The sequence below is a fragment of the Mus musculus genome, chromosome 7, assembly GCF_000001635.26.
Source record: "Mus musculus strain C57BL/6J chromosome 7, GRCm38.p6 C57BL/6J".
In the NCBI taxonomy this organism is placed as follows: Eukaryota; Metazoa; Chordata; class Mammalia; order Rodentia; family Muridae; genus Mus; species Mus musculus.
In genome coordinates, this window is record NC_000073.6 from 75,649,872 (window position 1) to 75,666,290 (window position 16,419).

The 16,419-nt window shown below is 37.8% G+C and overlaps 1 protein-coding gene across 18 annotated transcripts in view; it reads left to right on the forward strand.

Moving 5' to 3' along the window:
- Akap13 (A kinase (PRKA) anchor protein 13) overlaps positions 1-16,419 on the forward strand; it is a 299,084-nt gene that overhangs the window by 194,346 nt on the left and 88,319 nt on the right. For all 18 annotated transcript variants that reach the window (XM_006541256.3, XM_006541250.4, XM_006541252.4 and 15 more), the window contains one exon: positions 13,541-13,616. In XM_006541256.3, the coding sequence (XP_006541319.1) occupies positions 13,541-13,616 (76 nt within the window). The remainder of the gene's footprint in view (positions 1-13,540; positions 13,617-16,419) is intronic.

Genomic DNA, 16,419 nt, shown 5'->3' on the forward strand with positions numbered 1-16,419 from the left:
ATGTGCTCAGTGCCTGGCATTGTATGTGATCAGCAGCAAACATATGAAAATACATCTAATGGAACCACATAGTGTGGCTTTTAGTTGCCATGAGAGTGAGGCTATGGAGATGAAGAATTACAACTGAGAGTGGTACAAACCTGTGTGCCACATCAGCAGTTCTGAAATAGGGCAAGGGGAGGGGGTATTTTTTAAGTCAATCTCTGTGTCTTGGGGAGCTTACTTACATGGTAAGCACAATATTATCCACACACATGAATATGATATGCTTGGCGTTGCTCTTACACAGGATGTGGTTGAAAGTGCTGATGCATGTTTTAGCATTCTTCCTTTACTTGATGCAACATGGAGATTGCCCTCTGGCTAATGGCATTGACCATGACTGGTAGCATCTGGCTCAGATTACTGGCTATAATTTTGGCTTTGTGGGATGCCTGTCAACTTTTGTTTAAATAAGTTTGCATCTCTTAACTGCTGTACACTCACTTTTTAATCTGTGATATAATATACATAATTTACCATTTTAACTACTTTTGAGCACACTATACAGTTCCGTGTTATTAACAGTTATACTTTTGTATAAGTGTCACTACTAGATAGATCAAAACTTTTCCATTTTTCCAAAGTGGAACTTCTCACCTGTTAAACACTAAACCTCCATTCCTGTCCCATGGAAACCTCCGTTCTGCTTTCTGTCTGATTCTGACTGCTCTGTGTGCAGGATTTGTTCCTTTGTGGCTGACGGTCTTACATCACTTAGCACAACATCTGAAGTTTATACAAATTGTAAGATGTGTCAGCTTAAGGCTAAATAATAATCTCTGTTAACATCATAGACTTCATTTGCTCACACACTGACCATCCGAGCTGTGTTAACTGTTTAGCTGTTATGAGTGGTGGTGCTCTGACTGTGTATATAACTACCTGTTTGAAACCCTGCTTTCATTCTTTGGGTATATGATGAGAATTGAAATTGCTGAGCCAAGATAATTATGGTTTTTAGGCATGGCTACATTGTTTGCCACAGTGGCTCTAACATTTTACACATTCCTACCAGTTTCAAAAGACTTCCACTTTCTCTGCATTCCTAAATAACAGCATAAGGATTATGAAGTGATAGCTCATTCTGGGTTTGATTTGCATGTATACATTTGTGCTATTTGTATTCATAAGCCAGTGAGTTGAGCTGAAGCTAATCTCATCTACAAATAATGTGTTGTCTAACCAAGTCTTGGATCTATACACACTTTTTTTTAACATACTGCCTCAAGAATATGTGAAACTAGACTAAAACCTTTCTTTCCCACCTCTTTAACCTTGTGGAGCCTTCCTCAGTTTTAAAATGTGGTCTAGTCCTCAGTCATAGAAGAATAAAACTTCTTTGTTTTATTTTTTAATGAAAGAGTAAAGCAACCCACGAAGGGCATCTCCTGGTACCTCCGTTTTCAAAAAAGGAACAAAATGTGTTTTTTATTATTATTTTAAAAGAAAACCATGCTTTAGGAGAGATACAAGGCCACCTTGTTATGATGGCAAGAAAAATCACAGATAAGAACAAAAATATTGGCAAAATGTGGCAAAATTGCTAAATGGTATAGCCATTTTAGAAAACAACCTGAAGTTCCCAAAAAGTGAAATCTAAGTTACCGTATACATAAGTAAGCAGTCTGTTTCTAGGTATATTCTTAAGGGAAATAAAAACATCAATCCTCAAAAAAGCTTGTATAAATCACGTGTGTAAAATGTTCATAGTATTATTTATTCATAGCAGCTAGAAAGTCAAAACAACCCAAATGTTTAGTATTTGATGAAAAGATAAGTAAAATGTGGTATAGCCATACAGTGGAATATTATTTGAGATTAATATAACACTAATACTACAACATGGATGAATATTGGGTACATTTTGCTGAGTAAAAGAAAGATCACAGAAGACTAAAGAGTGCATGGCTACATTCATAAGAACTGTTTAGAGTAGGCAGATGTGTAGACAGAATATGGCTCAGTGCTTCTCTAGGACCAAAAGAAAAAGATTTAAATATTGGGTTTCTTTTAATTGCCATGATAGTGCTCTGAAATTAAATGATGGTGATGATTATGTATATAGCTCTGTGAATTGTCTAATACTATTAAGTTATACAGTCTAAATGACTTAAGTTTTGTGGGACAGAATTTATAGAAAGATGTTAAAATGCGAAATGTCACAGTTGCACATGCTCAGTTGCATACATGTTCTCACGCACACATACAAAATAAACACAGGCTGCATCCTGAATTCTTTCATAAGTGGAAGAGCGAGTGGATCCAGAGAAATGTTTTACTTTTCTTTAAAAGACCCTTTTCATGTAATATATTTTGATCATGTTTTTCCCTTCCCCCAACTCCTCCCAGATCTCACCACATCCCTACCTACCCAACTTTATGTTTTCTTCTCTTTCTCAAACAAAGACAAAAACAGTAAGACAAATTTTAAAAATAATTACTAAAACAAAAAGCTCACAAAAAGTCCAGCAATAACAGCAAAAACCACGGAGCTAATTTTGTGATGACAACTACTCATGGGCACTGGGCCTGCCTGATTTATATACCCAGTGACACTTAATTGAAGAAGACTAATTTCCCCTTTACCAGCAGTTCTCTATTGCAGATAGCTTCTTTGTGCACTTACTGTCTCAGTGCTGGGCCCTGACTGGCTTGAATCTGTGCAGATCTTATGCACTGGTGCTGCTCTGAGTTCCTATGTGTCTGAGAAACGCTGTTCCCCTGCAGTCATCCACCACCTCTGGCTCGTACAGTCTTTTTACCTCCTCTTCCTTGTAGATCCCTGCATCTTGAGGAGTTTGATAAAAGCATCCTATTTAGGACTAACTGCTCCAAAGTCCCTTACTTTTGTAAGACCCACCCTTGTGGGTCTCTATATTAATTCCCATCTACTGCAAGGAGAAGTTTCTCTGATGAGGGTTGAACAAGGCACTATCTATGGGTACAGCATTACAGTCATTTCACTGCTGTTTCTTTTAACAGAAGATTAGTTATAGCGTTTCCCCTAGGTCCATGACTCCCAACCCTAAGTTCTTGGCCTCTCTAGCACTGTCAGGTTCCATCTCATAGAATGGACCTTAAGTACAGCCATTTGTGTCACTGTCACACCAGTGTACCATGCAGACAGATAGCTATTGTGAGCCTCAGGGTTTGTAGCTGCGTTATCCTGATGCTTGCCTTCTCTGATAGCTTGCAGAGTATTTTCCAGTACCCTAAGTGTTAGTTATGAATGTTAGGCATGAAGCTTTTATTTAGAGTTTAGCTAACAACACTGTACTAATGTTGGGGTTTGGTTTCTCAAGACAGGGTTTCCCTGTGTAGCCCTGGTTGTCCTGGACTCTTTGTGGACCAGGCTAGCCTTAACTCACAGAGATCAACCTGCTTCTGCTTCCTGAGTGCTGGAGTTAAAAGTGTACACCACCACACCCGGCTTCTAACGTTGTTTTAATACTGGCAAGTATTAAACAAGAAAGGGAGAGAAAGGCATATACAGGAACTTCCTGTACTGTCTTTGCAAAGTGAACACATTATAATAACCTATGCCCCTTTCTGTCAACTACAATGATTATAAACAATTATTAAATAAAATTAGAATATAACCATAAAATTAAATTTGAGAGGCTATAGGAAAGTTGAAAGGAATATTAGTTTATGATCACTCAAGTGTAGTTGCTCACTTAAAAGTTCAGTCAAATCAGTAAATTTTTTTTGCTACAAAGGGTTGATCATATTGAGATATTTCAGTACCTATGTTTTTTAAAAATAATGATAAATATTGATTGTTTTAAAATGTGAGGTAGTTCTGAAATTTTAGCTTCCTTAAGCTAGTAAGTTAACTTGTGTCTTAATAGGACTGTTTGCCATACACTCAGCCTTGGAAAGAGTCTAGAGCAAAAGAATCAGTCGCCAGACCTGCAGACGTGCATGAGGCTTCTGGAAGGTTTCCTAACACCAGTATTTCCTCATCATGTAATATATTCTCTTAAAGAGATTTTGTTTTACCTTAGTTTTATTTTCATTCTCATGAATAGTTGCACAATAGAGTGATCATTAAATGTACCATACTGGTGCCTAAAATGAAAGACACACAGGGTTAGTGAATGCATATTCAAGAAGTGTCTCATTTACACAGTGGCCATGAAATCAGGAGGATAGTGAAGAGTTAAATTCGAAGACACACATGTTAGCCTTTGCCAGAGTGTTGGCTGAGAACACCATTGCAGTACTGGAGAGGGGAGGAGTTGCCTAGTTTAGGGAGACTCATTTGCATGTTCTTCATTCTGATATTTGAGACTCCTCTAAGCTTTTTGATTTCTGTTAACTAAGTTATTTCAGTGCTTATGCAACCTCTGTTATAATGAAAGGGGCAAAAGGATTGTTTTAATGTTCCCCACTTCAAAATTTACTTTTATGCTGAATTGTGATAGCTTTGCTTGCTAACAGAGAAGTGTCTCACAGTAAAAATGAGGTACAGGTTAAAAAAATTAGAACATTCTCTGAAACACTGCTTGGGAGATTGTTTTTATTTGTTTTAGTTTGGCTTTATTTATTTGTTTTTTAAAAAAAGAAAGTAGGCTTCTGTTTCTTGTCTTTGCCATCTGCCTCTTAACATAAAACTATTTGTGTTGTTTTAATTGTAGATTGTTCCTTATGAATGTTGCATTGTATGGATGTACGACAAGTTATTTCTGTCAGTCTGAGTCTCCCATGAGTTAAGCTGCCATTAAAAAGTCTTAGTACAGAAATATGTTTGGGGCTGGCAAGACTGTTCAGTAGGTCAGGATGCTTGCAAACAAGACTGATACCTGAGTTTAATAACAGGGATTTACATTGTGGTATAAGGGAACCAACTGCCTCAAGTTATTTCTGACTTCCATATACCATGGCATGAGCACAAACACATATGCATGCGTGCGTGCGTGCTCAAACACAGAGAGAGAGAGACAGAGACAGACAGACAGACACAGACAGACAGACAGACAGACAGACAGACGGGGAATTTTAAAAGAAAGATTTTGCTTTTATTAATAACTTTAGTCCATTGCTGGGTGTAATCTGAGTGTTTTTTGACATTGTAGAAACCACTAGCCTAGTTTCCAAAATCTATCCTTTTACATGACATTAACAGTGTGTCTGAGTTTCCATTATTTTATATTCTGGTCAACACTTTGTACTATTAGTCTTTAATCTGAGCTGTTCTAGTAGTCATATATTTGTATACCTATGAGGTTTATTTGAATTGTTTTGTGTCTGCCTTGTTTATGGAGGTCCACCCACCCACCCACCCATCACCCCGCCACCAGAGACCGGAAGAGGTCATCAGATTCTCTGGAGCTGGAGTTGCAGGCTGCTCTGAGCTGCCTGACATAGGTTTCCTCTGAAAGAACAGCAGGCACCCCAAACCCCTGGGCAGTCTTCCTTAGAGTTTTCATTTCTGTTCTCCTGTTGAATGGCACAGCTAGGAATGCTTTCTCGTGTATGTCTTGTATTAGTGCTGTTTTTTAGTAAGCTGCTTATTCTAGGCCCCTGCCTGTTTGTTCCCTATTGAAATAACTTGGCATCTTTGTCAAATTAAGTAGCTGACTTCAGTTCTTTTCCACTGACCTTTATCCTGTTTTACACCAGGACTATACTGGCTTGATTCATGTGGCTCTTAAAGTCATGTGCATGATTTTAGGGATATAACTATTAGAGTTTCTGATTTACAAATGTCCTTTCTCTGTATGAACCTTTAATTTCAGTATTTTTTTTTAGTTCCATGGTGTAAATATTATCCATCTTTTACATTTTTCCCTAACCAAATGTCTTGCTGTTACTGTAAATGCTATAGCTTTTACTTTCAGTTTTAGTGTCTACGTATCTTTGCCAATACATAAAACTAATACTGACTTGGGCGTCTGCCTCACAACACTCGGGCACTTATTCTAGTAGCATGCTTGTTGTTTAGAATCTTTGTAGACAGTTAGGTCATCTTTGAGTCGATTCACCACTTCTTCCGGTTGCATGTATTGTTTCTTTTCTGTTTGGTGCACTGAGTAGCCCTCCAGAGCAGTGCTGGATACACGTAGCACGGTGGCTGTTCTTCGGTCTTATTCTTGATTTCAGATTAGTGCACTTAGTCTTCTTATCCTTGGGAATGATGTTGACTGACTATATAGAGTTGTTTTGTGTTTTAAGAATGTCTTATCAGGTTGAGGATTTTTTTTTTTCTGTTAGTGTTCTGATCATTTATTTTAGTAGGTATCAGTTTTTACCAAGTTGTCTTCCCCTTTTGGTTTTCCTCAGTTTGAGGGTTAGTAGACCTAAACTGAATTTTTTAATTGTTTATTTTCTTGAGACTATACTGTATTTACATCATTTCTTTCTTCCCTTTCCTCCCTCCACCAATTGCTGTTACGTACATATTTTTTGCAACACTACGATAGAGTTCTTAGAATTAACCCGCTTGTTCACGATATGCTTATCTTCCACATGGATTGCCTAAGTCAGGTTACCAAAAATTCTGCTAGTGATTCTGCACCATTCCTAAGAGTGACCAATGCTTTTCTGCCTTTATCTGGTTTTGATGTTGGCGGCTCAGAAAACAAGCTGTGACCTGTTGTTTATTTGTCTGTTTCCTAAAAGTGTTTGCGTAAGATCTGTGTTGCGGCTCCCTTAAGTGTTTGTGGGATTCACCAGAAAGCTCCTGGCCTGGGGTTCCCCTTGAAGCAAAGTTCTAAACCACAAATTCAGTGGCTTGAATGAATACTGAAGTTATTTATGTCATTGTGAGCAGATTTGATCATTTCTTTAGAGTTAGTGAACTCAACACAGAAGTTGTTTATAGTCAGTCTTTAATATCCTTCCTGTGTGTAGACCCTGTGGTTTCCCTCTTAGACTTGTGGTACCACTGTGTAGCTCGGGTAGCTTGTAACCTTCCTCATCAGAGCAGCTACGGTTTGCTGATACTATTGACTAGCTTTTCTAACTGTTGAAACTAGCTGTTTTCCTGCTTTCTGAATCACTCATTTCTGTCCATTCTAGGGTTTTGTTTTGTTGGAGATTTTGAATTAATGTACTGTCTTGATTTTTTCCCCTTTATTGGAAATATATTTTTCTCTTACATAATATATTCTAATTACAATATCTCTTCCTCACCTCCCCTCTAGATCCACCCCCTTCCTGTCTCATAGAAAACAAACTGGCCCGTCCTCTGGTGGTAGCCTTTAATCCCAGCATTAATGAGGTAGAGGCAGGTGCATCTCTGAGCTCAAGGCCTACAGAGTGAGTTCCAGGACAATCAAGTATTGAAAAAAGAAACAAAAATATTTTAAAAAATGTTCCTACATGATAATAATAAGATACAACAAAAACTAACACACTGGATGGAATAGGCCAAAACAAACAGAAGGGGAAGAGCCCAAGAGAAAATACAAGAATATAGACATACAAACCCATCATCTGCACATTCCAAAACCCTATGAAAACACTAAACTAGAAATCATAACATATAGCCAGAAGACCTGTAGGGTAAAAAAAGAGGAAAAAATACATATAAATAAAATAAAAAATAATAAAACAAATTTTAATGGAAAAATTTGTGAATTCCGCTATGAGACAAGGGAACCTCGAAAAATGCTATTTGTGCACATTTTCTGCTGGCCATCTGCTGCTGGACATGCAACCCACCTTTAAGAGTGGTCTTTTTCCCCAGTGAGACTTCCTTGGAGGAAGCTAAATTTTCATTTGCAAATGGTTATCAATTAGAGATAGCTTCTAGGATGGATGCATGTGCCTGCTTCATTTAGCTCTAGGACCCCATTTGGTACAGACCTGTGAAGGCCTTGTGCATCCTGCCCCAGTCTCTGTGAGAGCATTTGTATGCCAGCACTGTTGTATCTAGAAAGCCTTGATATTTTGGTATCGTCCCCTCTGTCTCTTACACACTCTTCAAGTTCCCTGAACCCTTATGTGAGGAATCTGATGGAGACATCTTTTTTGGAGCTGAGTGTTCTAAGCGCTCTTACTCCCTGTTTCATGTCTGGCTGTGGGTCTCTGTATTAGTCCCAATTTGCTACAAGAGGAACCCTCTCTGATGATGGCTGGATTAGACACTTATCTATGAGTATAGCAGAATATCATTAGGAGCCATGTTGTTGTTACTGTTTGATTGTTTGTTTGTTTGTTTCAAGACAAGGTTTTACTGTGTAGCCCTCGCTGTCCTGAAACTCATTCTGTAGACCAGAACTCACAGAGATGCATCTGCCTGCTCTGCCTCCCAAGTACTGGGATTAAAGGTGTGGACCACCACCATCCAGCTGTTACTTTTGGTTTTACCCTAGGTCCCTTGACTGTCTAGTCTCAGGTTCTTGGTTGCCCAAGCAGTGTCAGGTATTGGTTCTCTCTCATGGAGTAGCCCTTCATTCACATCACATGCTGTTGAGCACTTACTCCCACAAACTATGCTGCCATACATTAGCATACCCTGTAGGCAGAATACCATTATCAGGCCAAGGGTTTGTGTCTGGGTTAGTGTTTACCTTTCTCCTGGAACCTTTTTCGTGACGCATTTTTAAATGTTACATTTTTTGTTCTAAGTACTGCAGTTACTGATATCCCACAAATTTTTATTTGGAAGTTATAATTTGTATTCAGTTCAACATATTTTCTTTTAACGTTTCTTAGATGAGGGATGGGTTGCTTAGTAGTATTTTATTTGTAAAAAACGTTTTCTCTTTTCTTTTTTAAAATTTATGTGGGGTTCCAGTCTTTTGATTTAGGTTTCTGGTTTAGCAGTGTTGTGGTTAAAGAAGCAAACTCTTTGTGATTTTAATCCTGTTAAATATGCAGAAGTTTTACTTTCTTTAGAGTTGTCTTGTATATAGCATATGAACATCTTTCTCTTTTTCTTTTTTTTTTAAGATTTATTTATTATTATAGATAAGTACACTGTAGCTGTCCTCAGACACTCCAGAAGAGGGCATCAGATCTCATTACAAGTGGTTGTGAGCCACCATGTTGTTGCTGGGATTTGAACTCAAGACCTTTGGAAGAGCAGTCAGTACTCTTACCTGCTGAGCCATCTCACCAGCCCACATGTGAACATCTTAAGTGTTAAGAAAGTACCCTGCTGGACTGGAGAGACGGCTCAGTGGTTAAGAGCACTGACTGCTCTTCTGAAGGTCCTGAGTTCAAATTCCAGCAACCACATGGTGACTCATGACCATCCATAATGAGATCTGACATCCTCTTCTGGGGTGTATGAAGATAGCTACAGTGTACTTGCATATAATAATAAATAAATAAATCTTTAAGAAAGAAAGGGAGAGAAGGGGGAGGGAGGGAGAGAGAGAGGGAAAGGAAGGGAAAGGGAAAGGGAAAAAGGAAAGGAAAGGAAAGGAAAGGAAAGGAAAGGAAAGGAAAGGAAAGGAAAGGAAAGGAAAGGAAAAAGTACTATGCCTGCCGCATGTTCTGTGTGTCAGTTAGGTAGGATCTTTGGGTGTCTCTGAAGTTTTCTAGATCCTTGCATGTACTTGTTCTGTCCGTGAGAACAGAGTTGAATATTTGATGTTAATTAAAAGCACATACTACTTAAACAATTAAGCTAAGAAGTTGTAAGGATAAGGCAGTTAAGCAGGATGGATTTGCTTTCTCAAATCTTGCACACTCACTCCCAGTACTGTTCCTGCTGTGTTTTGCCCTTCGGAGCCTGCCTTCTTCTGTTAATAGAGCGATATAAACTTCTTGGAGCTATTATGAATGTTTGATGAGAAAATGAGTGATAAATTCTTTTTTTTTACATTCTTAAATTTTTTATTATTTAGATGCATTTTATACATCAAATATATTTAATAATATTGAGTATTTTGAGAATCAAATAATTCATAAAAAATTTGTTCAACTTTTATATTCATATCCTTTCATACCCTAAAAATATCATCAATAAATATTTAATACTATCACTAACTGAGGATCCTATATCTAATGTTGAATACTAAATTGTTTCAAAACATACAAAGTATTCTTTGGGAGCTAAGCATAGTAAAAGAGCATAAAATATTAAAAATGAATCGTTAAGAAATATATTCAGAAGCCTTTATATGATACCATGTGACATAGTGAGAGAGTATTTAAAACGCGCTATATATCTGTGTACATTATCAATCAATCAGTTTAAGTAGAAAAGATTATCAGTGTTTCTAAGAGAGAAATTATCAGTAAGCATATTTTAAAATTTTCAAAATAGCAAAACCTCTTTGAAGTTAAACATTAAGAAAACACTTAACAAGCATAGTAAAAATTATCAATGATATTTCCATGATATTTGTAGAACATGATTTTAATATTTTCAACTGTTAATATTCAACAATCAGAATAATTATTTAAAGATATATTTTGTTGTTATGTCTCCCTTTTCATTTCTAATTTTATTAATTTGGATACAGTCTTTATGCACTCTGGTTAGTCTGGCTAAGGGTTTATCTATCTTGTTGATTTTCTCAAAAGAACAAGCTCCTGGTGTTGTTGATTCTTTTTATAGTTCTTTTTTGTTTCTATTTGGTTGATTTCAGCCCTGAGTTTGATTATTTCCTGCTGGCTATTCCTCTTGGGTATATTTGCTTCTTTTTGTTCTAGAGCTTTCAGATGTGCTGTCAAGCTGCTAGTGTAGGCTCTCTTCATTTTCTTTTTAGAGGCACTCAGAGCTATGAGTTTTCCTCTTAGCACTACTTTCATTGTGTCCCATAAGTTTTGGTATGATGTGTCTTCATTTTCATTATCATTAAATTCTAAAAAGCCTTTAATGTCTTTATTTCTTCCTTGGCCAATTTATGGTTTGATAACATTTTTTTAATAACTTTTGGTTGAAAGTTGATTTTATTCGATATTAGAATGGCTACTCCAGCTTGTTTCTTCAGACCATTTGCTTGGAAAACTGTTTTCTTAACTTTTACTCTGAGGTAGTATCTGCCTTTGTCACTGAGGTGGGTTTCCTGTATGCAGCAAAATGCTGGGTCCTGATTACATATCCAGTCTGTTAGTCTATGTCTTTGGGGGGAATTGAGTCCATTGATGTTAAGAGATATTAAGGAAAAGTGATTGTTATTTCCTCTTATTTTTTTCTGTTAGAGGTAGAATTATGGTTGTGTGTCTATCTTCCTTTGGGTTTGTTGAAAGATTACTTTCTTGCTTTTTCTAGGGTGTAGTTTCCCTCCTTGTGTTTGTGTTTTCCATCTATTATCTTTTGTAGGTCTGGATTCGTGGGAAGATACTGTGTAAATTTGGTTTTATCATGGAATATCTTGTTTTCTCCATCTAAGGTAATTGAGAGTTCTGTTGGGTATAGTAGCCTTGGCTGGCATTTGTGTTCTCTTAGGGTCTGTATGGCATCTACCCAGGATCTCCTAGCTTTCATAGTCTCTGGTGAGAAGTGTGGTGTAATTCTGAAAGGCCTGCCTTTATATGTTACTTGACCTTTTCCCTTACTGCTTTTAATATTCTTTCTTTGTTTTGTGCATTTGGTGTTTTGATTATTATGTAACAGGAGGAATTTCTTTTCTGTTCCAGTCTATTTGGAGTTCTGTAGGCTTCTTGTATGTTCATGCGCATTTCTTTCTTTAGGTTAGGAAAGTCTTCTGTAATTTTGTTGAAGATATTTACTGTCCCTTTAAGTTGGGAATCTTCACTCTCTTCTATACTGATCATCCGTACGTTTGGTCTTCTTATTGTGTCCTGGATTTCCTGGATATTTTGAGTTAGGATCTTTTTGCATTTTCCATTTTCTTTGATTGTTGTGCCGATGTTCTCTATGGTATCTTCTGCACCTGAGATTCTGTCTTCTATCTCTTTTATTCTGTTGGTGATGCTTGCATCTATGATCCCTGATCTCTTTCCTAGGTTTTCTAACTCCAAGGTTAGCTCCCTTTGTGATTTCTTTATTGTTTCTATTTCCATTTTTAGATCTTGGAAGGTTTTGTTCATTTCCTTCACCTGTTTGATTTTGTTTTCCTATAATTCTTTAAGGGAATTTTGTGTTTCATCTTTAAGGGATTCTAGCTGTTTACCTGTGTTCTCCTGTATTTCTTTAAGGGAATTATTTATGTCCTTTTTAAAAATTTTTTTATTTATGTCCTTCTTAAAGCCCTCTTTCTTCATCATGAGAAGTGATTTTAGATCCAAATCTTGCTTTTCCGGTGTGGTGTATCCAGGGCTTGCTATGATGGGAGAATTGGGTTCTGATGATGCCAAGTAACCTTGGTTTCTGTTGGTTATGTTCTTATGCTTGCCTCCCGCCATCTGGTTATCTCTAGTGTTGCCTGCCCTTGCTATATCTGACTGGAGCCTGTCCTTCCTGTGCTCCTGTTTCTGTCAGAACTCCTCAGAGTCCAGCTGTCTCTGTGATCCTGTGATTCTGGAATCCTGTGATCCTAAGATCATCCTGGATGTGTCAGAGCTCCTGGGATTGTCAAGCTGCCTCTGGGACCTTGAGATCCTGGTGTGACCGGGGATCCTAGGATCCTGGGATCCTGGGCATGTTAGAGCACCTGGGAGTGGTGCCTATTCTGGGTGTTATAATACTGGCTACTGAGTTCGCGCCCAAAGTCTGCTCAGAGAATGTCTGATCCTATGATCTTGGGCATGTTATAGTGCCTGGGAGTAGAGCTTCTTCTGGGTGTTGTGGGACTGGCTGCAGAGTTCGAACCCAAGGTCTGCTCAGGGCACCTGCCCAGACAGGAAGGAACCCATGCCCATGCCACTGGTTGGGCAGAGTTCCTGGGTGCCTGGGTCCCCCTGGTCGCAGTAACTTCCGGTGTTGGGGCAGATGTTGTGTTCTTCTCACCCCTCAAATACTGAATTCTTTTTTTTTTTTTAATTCTTAAAGATTTCTTTATTTTTTCTTTACTGCATTTATTTACCAGCTGGTACGTTAATCTCTCACTTGCCTGTTGTCTGTCTCTGGTAACTTAGCATAAGTTCTGCAGGAGAATGTTTGATTCATTCCCAGAAGCACAGAACTTAGGTGACACTCTAAATCACTGTGGAATGCATAAGTCAAGGAGAGCACGGTGTGCAGATGGCCTTTGCACAGACCTACACTGGATTCTGAACATGGCACCTGATGTATAGTTATTCTTAAATAAGAATCATTTTATATTTTTAAAATTCTCAAATTTTATGTACTTTTCAAAATTGCAAGTTACAACACCAAATAAGTGTTTTAGTATTTTCTTTTCTTTTTATTTGTTAATTTCTTTATTTCACCCTTGGTCTGAACTATGGCTTGCCTTTTGTTGATATTTTCCCATTGATTTTGCATGCCATTTTTACTGACAGTCTTTTCAGAGATTTCAGCTGAGTGTAGACTGCCTTATTTTTATTAAAGTAGAGTTTTGTTTTCTTTCCTGGCATAACTTTACCTACTTTGCATTAAAATGATAACAGTCAAAGGGAACAATACATAAATTTTTCTTGAGCTATGAAGTTTCCTTATTGTCTGAAACAAATTATTTGTGTCTTCCAGATCAACCGAGAAAGCTGGTGTGCCATAGAGCCCTGCCCTGAAGCAGCATCTCTCTTAGCTTCCAAACAGAGCTCAGGTATGTGTGTTCATAGTCCTGCTCTACAAGAAATAATTTGATGTTGTGACCTGCCATTCTTAAGTATACTAAACAGCAAACTAGAAGAAGACATGTTTGTGGTTTCGTTTTATAAGCATATGGCTTCACAGTTGAGATGAAGGCACAAGAGTTTTCCATAATTTTATTTTAGGAATTAATATTAATTTTATTAATTATGAGGCTATAAGTTGTTAATCATTTGTAAGGGAATCCAGTGGTATAATAGTATAAATACACACTGCTAGGACCAAACCTGTGGTTCTTAATTTTGGCTGTATTGATGCAAAAACAAAGAGAAACTGTAGCTCTTCCCTTAAGTGGAATAAGAGGTAGTTTATTTGAGAGCCAAACTTGAGTATCCATAGCTCAGGAACATGGATTCAGGATATCCCACATTCCATGTTCCAATACAGAAGCAGTTTCATAAAGTTTTTACAGCAATAAAACACGGAAAGTTATAAATCAAGACGCCTTTTGCATACATTGATGGAAACATCAGAGAGGCAGCTACTACAAGAAGGGTGGTGCTCTGCTGTGAGTCCCAGATGCCATCTGATGATGTTTTTAGCTTTGAGATTGGTGGAAGGTAGTGGTCTGCTATGTATAGATTCCAAAAGAGTTATATCTGTTAGTCAAACAATACTAGTTCCAACATAGAGGGGGACAAGGAATGGTTATTCCAGGGGCTAAAGCTAACTCAGACAAGGCCATCAATCACGGGGCCTACAACATTCCAACTTCCCCATGTCACTGCAGTCTGTGCAGATAAAGCTCCGTTCCAAGAAATCTCATTTACAGCTGTATATATACTGGAACCGTCTGGCAAGAGAGCTTGGAAAATGCATGATGCCTTGGTCTTGGCCTTAGTGGGTCAGGGTTGGGATGCAACATGGACATCTACTAGAGTCTTTAAGGCGCCTGTTATCCCTCATTGACAGAATTGTCAGAAGTCTTTTGTTACATGTCCATGATATATTAGTAATAACAAATAGAGTTAAGATCTTGCCTGACAATAACACTATTTAGGAGTCCTAACTTCACCCCATGTTCAGCCAATTCTAACATAAGATACATTTCCCAGTGTCTGGGTTCCACTGTCTTCTATGTGTAAAGTGTTACTAGGCTGCCTCACAGAGGGTGTTACACAGACATCGAGGTGAGTGGGTGTCTCTGAGCTCACTGCCGTGCTGGCTTCTGTACTGCTAAATGAGCAATAATACTTTACATTTTTGAGTTCTCCAGTCTGCATTACCAACGACAACTCTGTTTACAGTTCTCAACTCTGACTGTATTAAAAAGGAAGTATTGGAAACAAATGTTGAATGTGTTTTCTTCAGTATTTTTCACACTTCTTGAGAGTGCTGTTTAAGAATATTATGCTATGATTATATTTGGGGCCTATAGATTCAAAAGTGCTGGAAGTAAAAGTGTACTCACACCCGCAATTTGGTTCCTTTAGCTATCAGGGACTTTTCTGAAAGTGTAAGTAGCCACCCCAAAACTTCTGCCATGTAATTTTGAGTGAAGGCTTGAAATTTGAGCATTCATAATACAGAAGAAATAATGGCTCAATTTATTCCTTTAAGGAACTGGATTTCTGTTGTAGTCTTTGTCAGGTCATCATTGTGCAAATTGTTAAAACACCCCTTTACACTGTAACTCTCAGAACAAATAGTTTGGCTATATATTAAGGATTAATGAAGCCTGAACTTTATTTAGGCATATGTATCACATACTTGTATTATGCTACATGCCAGATGTCCAGTTATTACATTTGTAGTGCTGTTAACTGTCAGTGTGACTCTTTAGAGTTTTACTGATCGTTCCATTTTAATGGTATAGGAGTGAAGACCTACAGGGTTAATTACCTGGAATTTTTCTTTTAAGCAAGATGAATGAATATAAACATTCTAAAATCAGTGTCCTTCACTCTGGTTTAGTTTAAACTTTACTATATTGCACTTCATTCATTAAGAAGTGTGTGTAGGAAGACAGTAAGGATTCTGTTTCTTTTGAAAATATCTCAGCATATGTGACATGAGTGTACATTAAGTTTGTCTTTAGGGATCCCTACATCCCGTGAAGGTCATGGCAGGGTTGTAATGGTTTATGGTTGCTCTCTTCTTGTACTCCTTTTTCCCCTCCATATTTTGTCTTTCCTCCAAACAGCCAGTTTAATGTCACACACTAGCCCTCTTCTTATCCCAAACTTTTATAGCCTTGTGCTAGCTTGGCTTTAGTTTGGGGGTGTGGTGCTTCTAGCAGAGCTGAATCTATGGATACTTTTAAGAGAATGTATGGTGTGGGTTTCTTTTCTAGGCTGGAGTTTAGGCAGAGTCTTTAGGTTACCATCTGGCCCTGTAGCAGCTCAGCATCGCTGCTGTGACAGCCTTTTCTTTTAGCCAGCACCCCCAGATACCCTCAATTACAATATTAAGATTTTTGGAGTTTTCCAAGTAGTAAAGGGGCAAAAATAGAAATATCACAACCCCACCGACTGTAGTTTTTGTGCACTGTATAGAATGGAGGGTAGGGGATGGCTAGAATACTTATCGTTTAAGGTCCTTTGAAGAAGCCATACTATTTCCATTGAATAAACCTTCTGAAATTATCCACTAAATTCGTAATTGTGGCTAACAGATTTAAGATTAGCTCAAAGGTTCTGCCTCACTTGTTATGGTATTCCTTATATAATTCTGCAATGAAATTATCTCTTAATATATTCATTTATACCACAAGACTGTGAATAACCCATTCTGCAAGCACACACTAAGGATCTTCC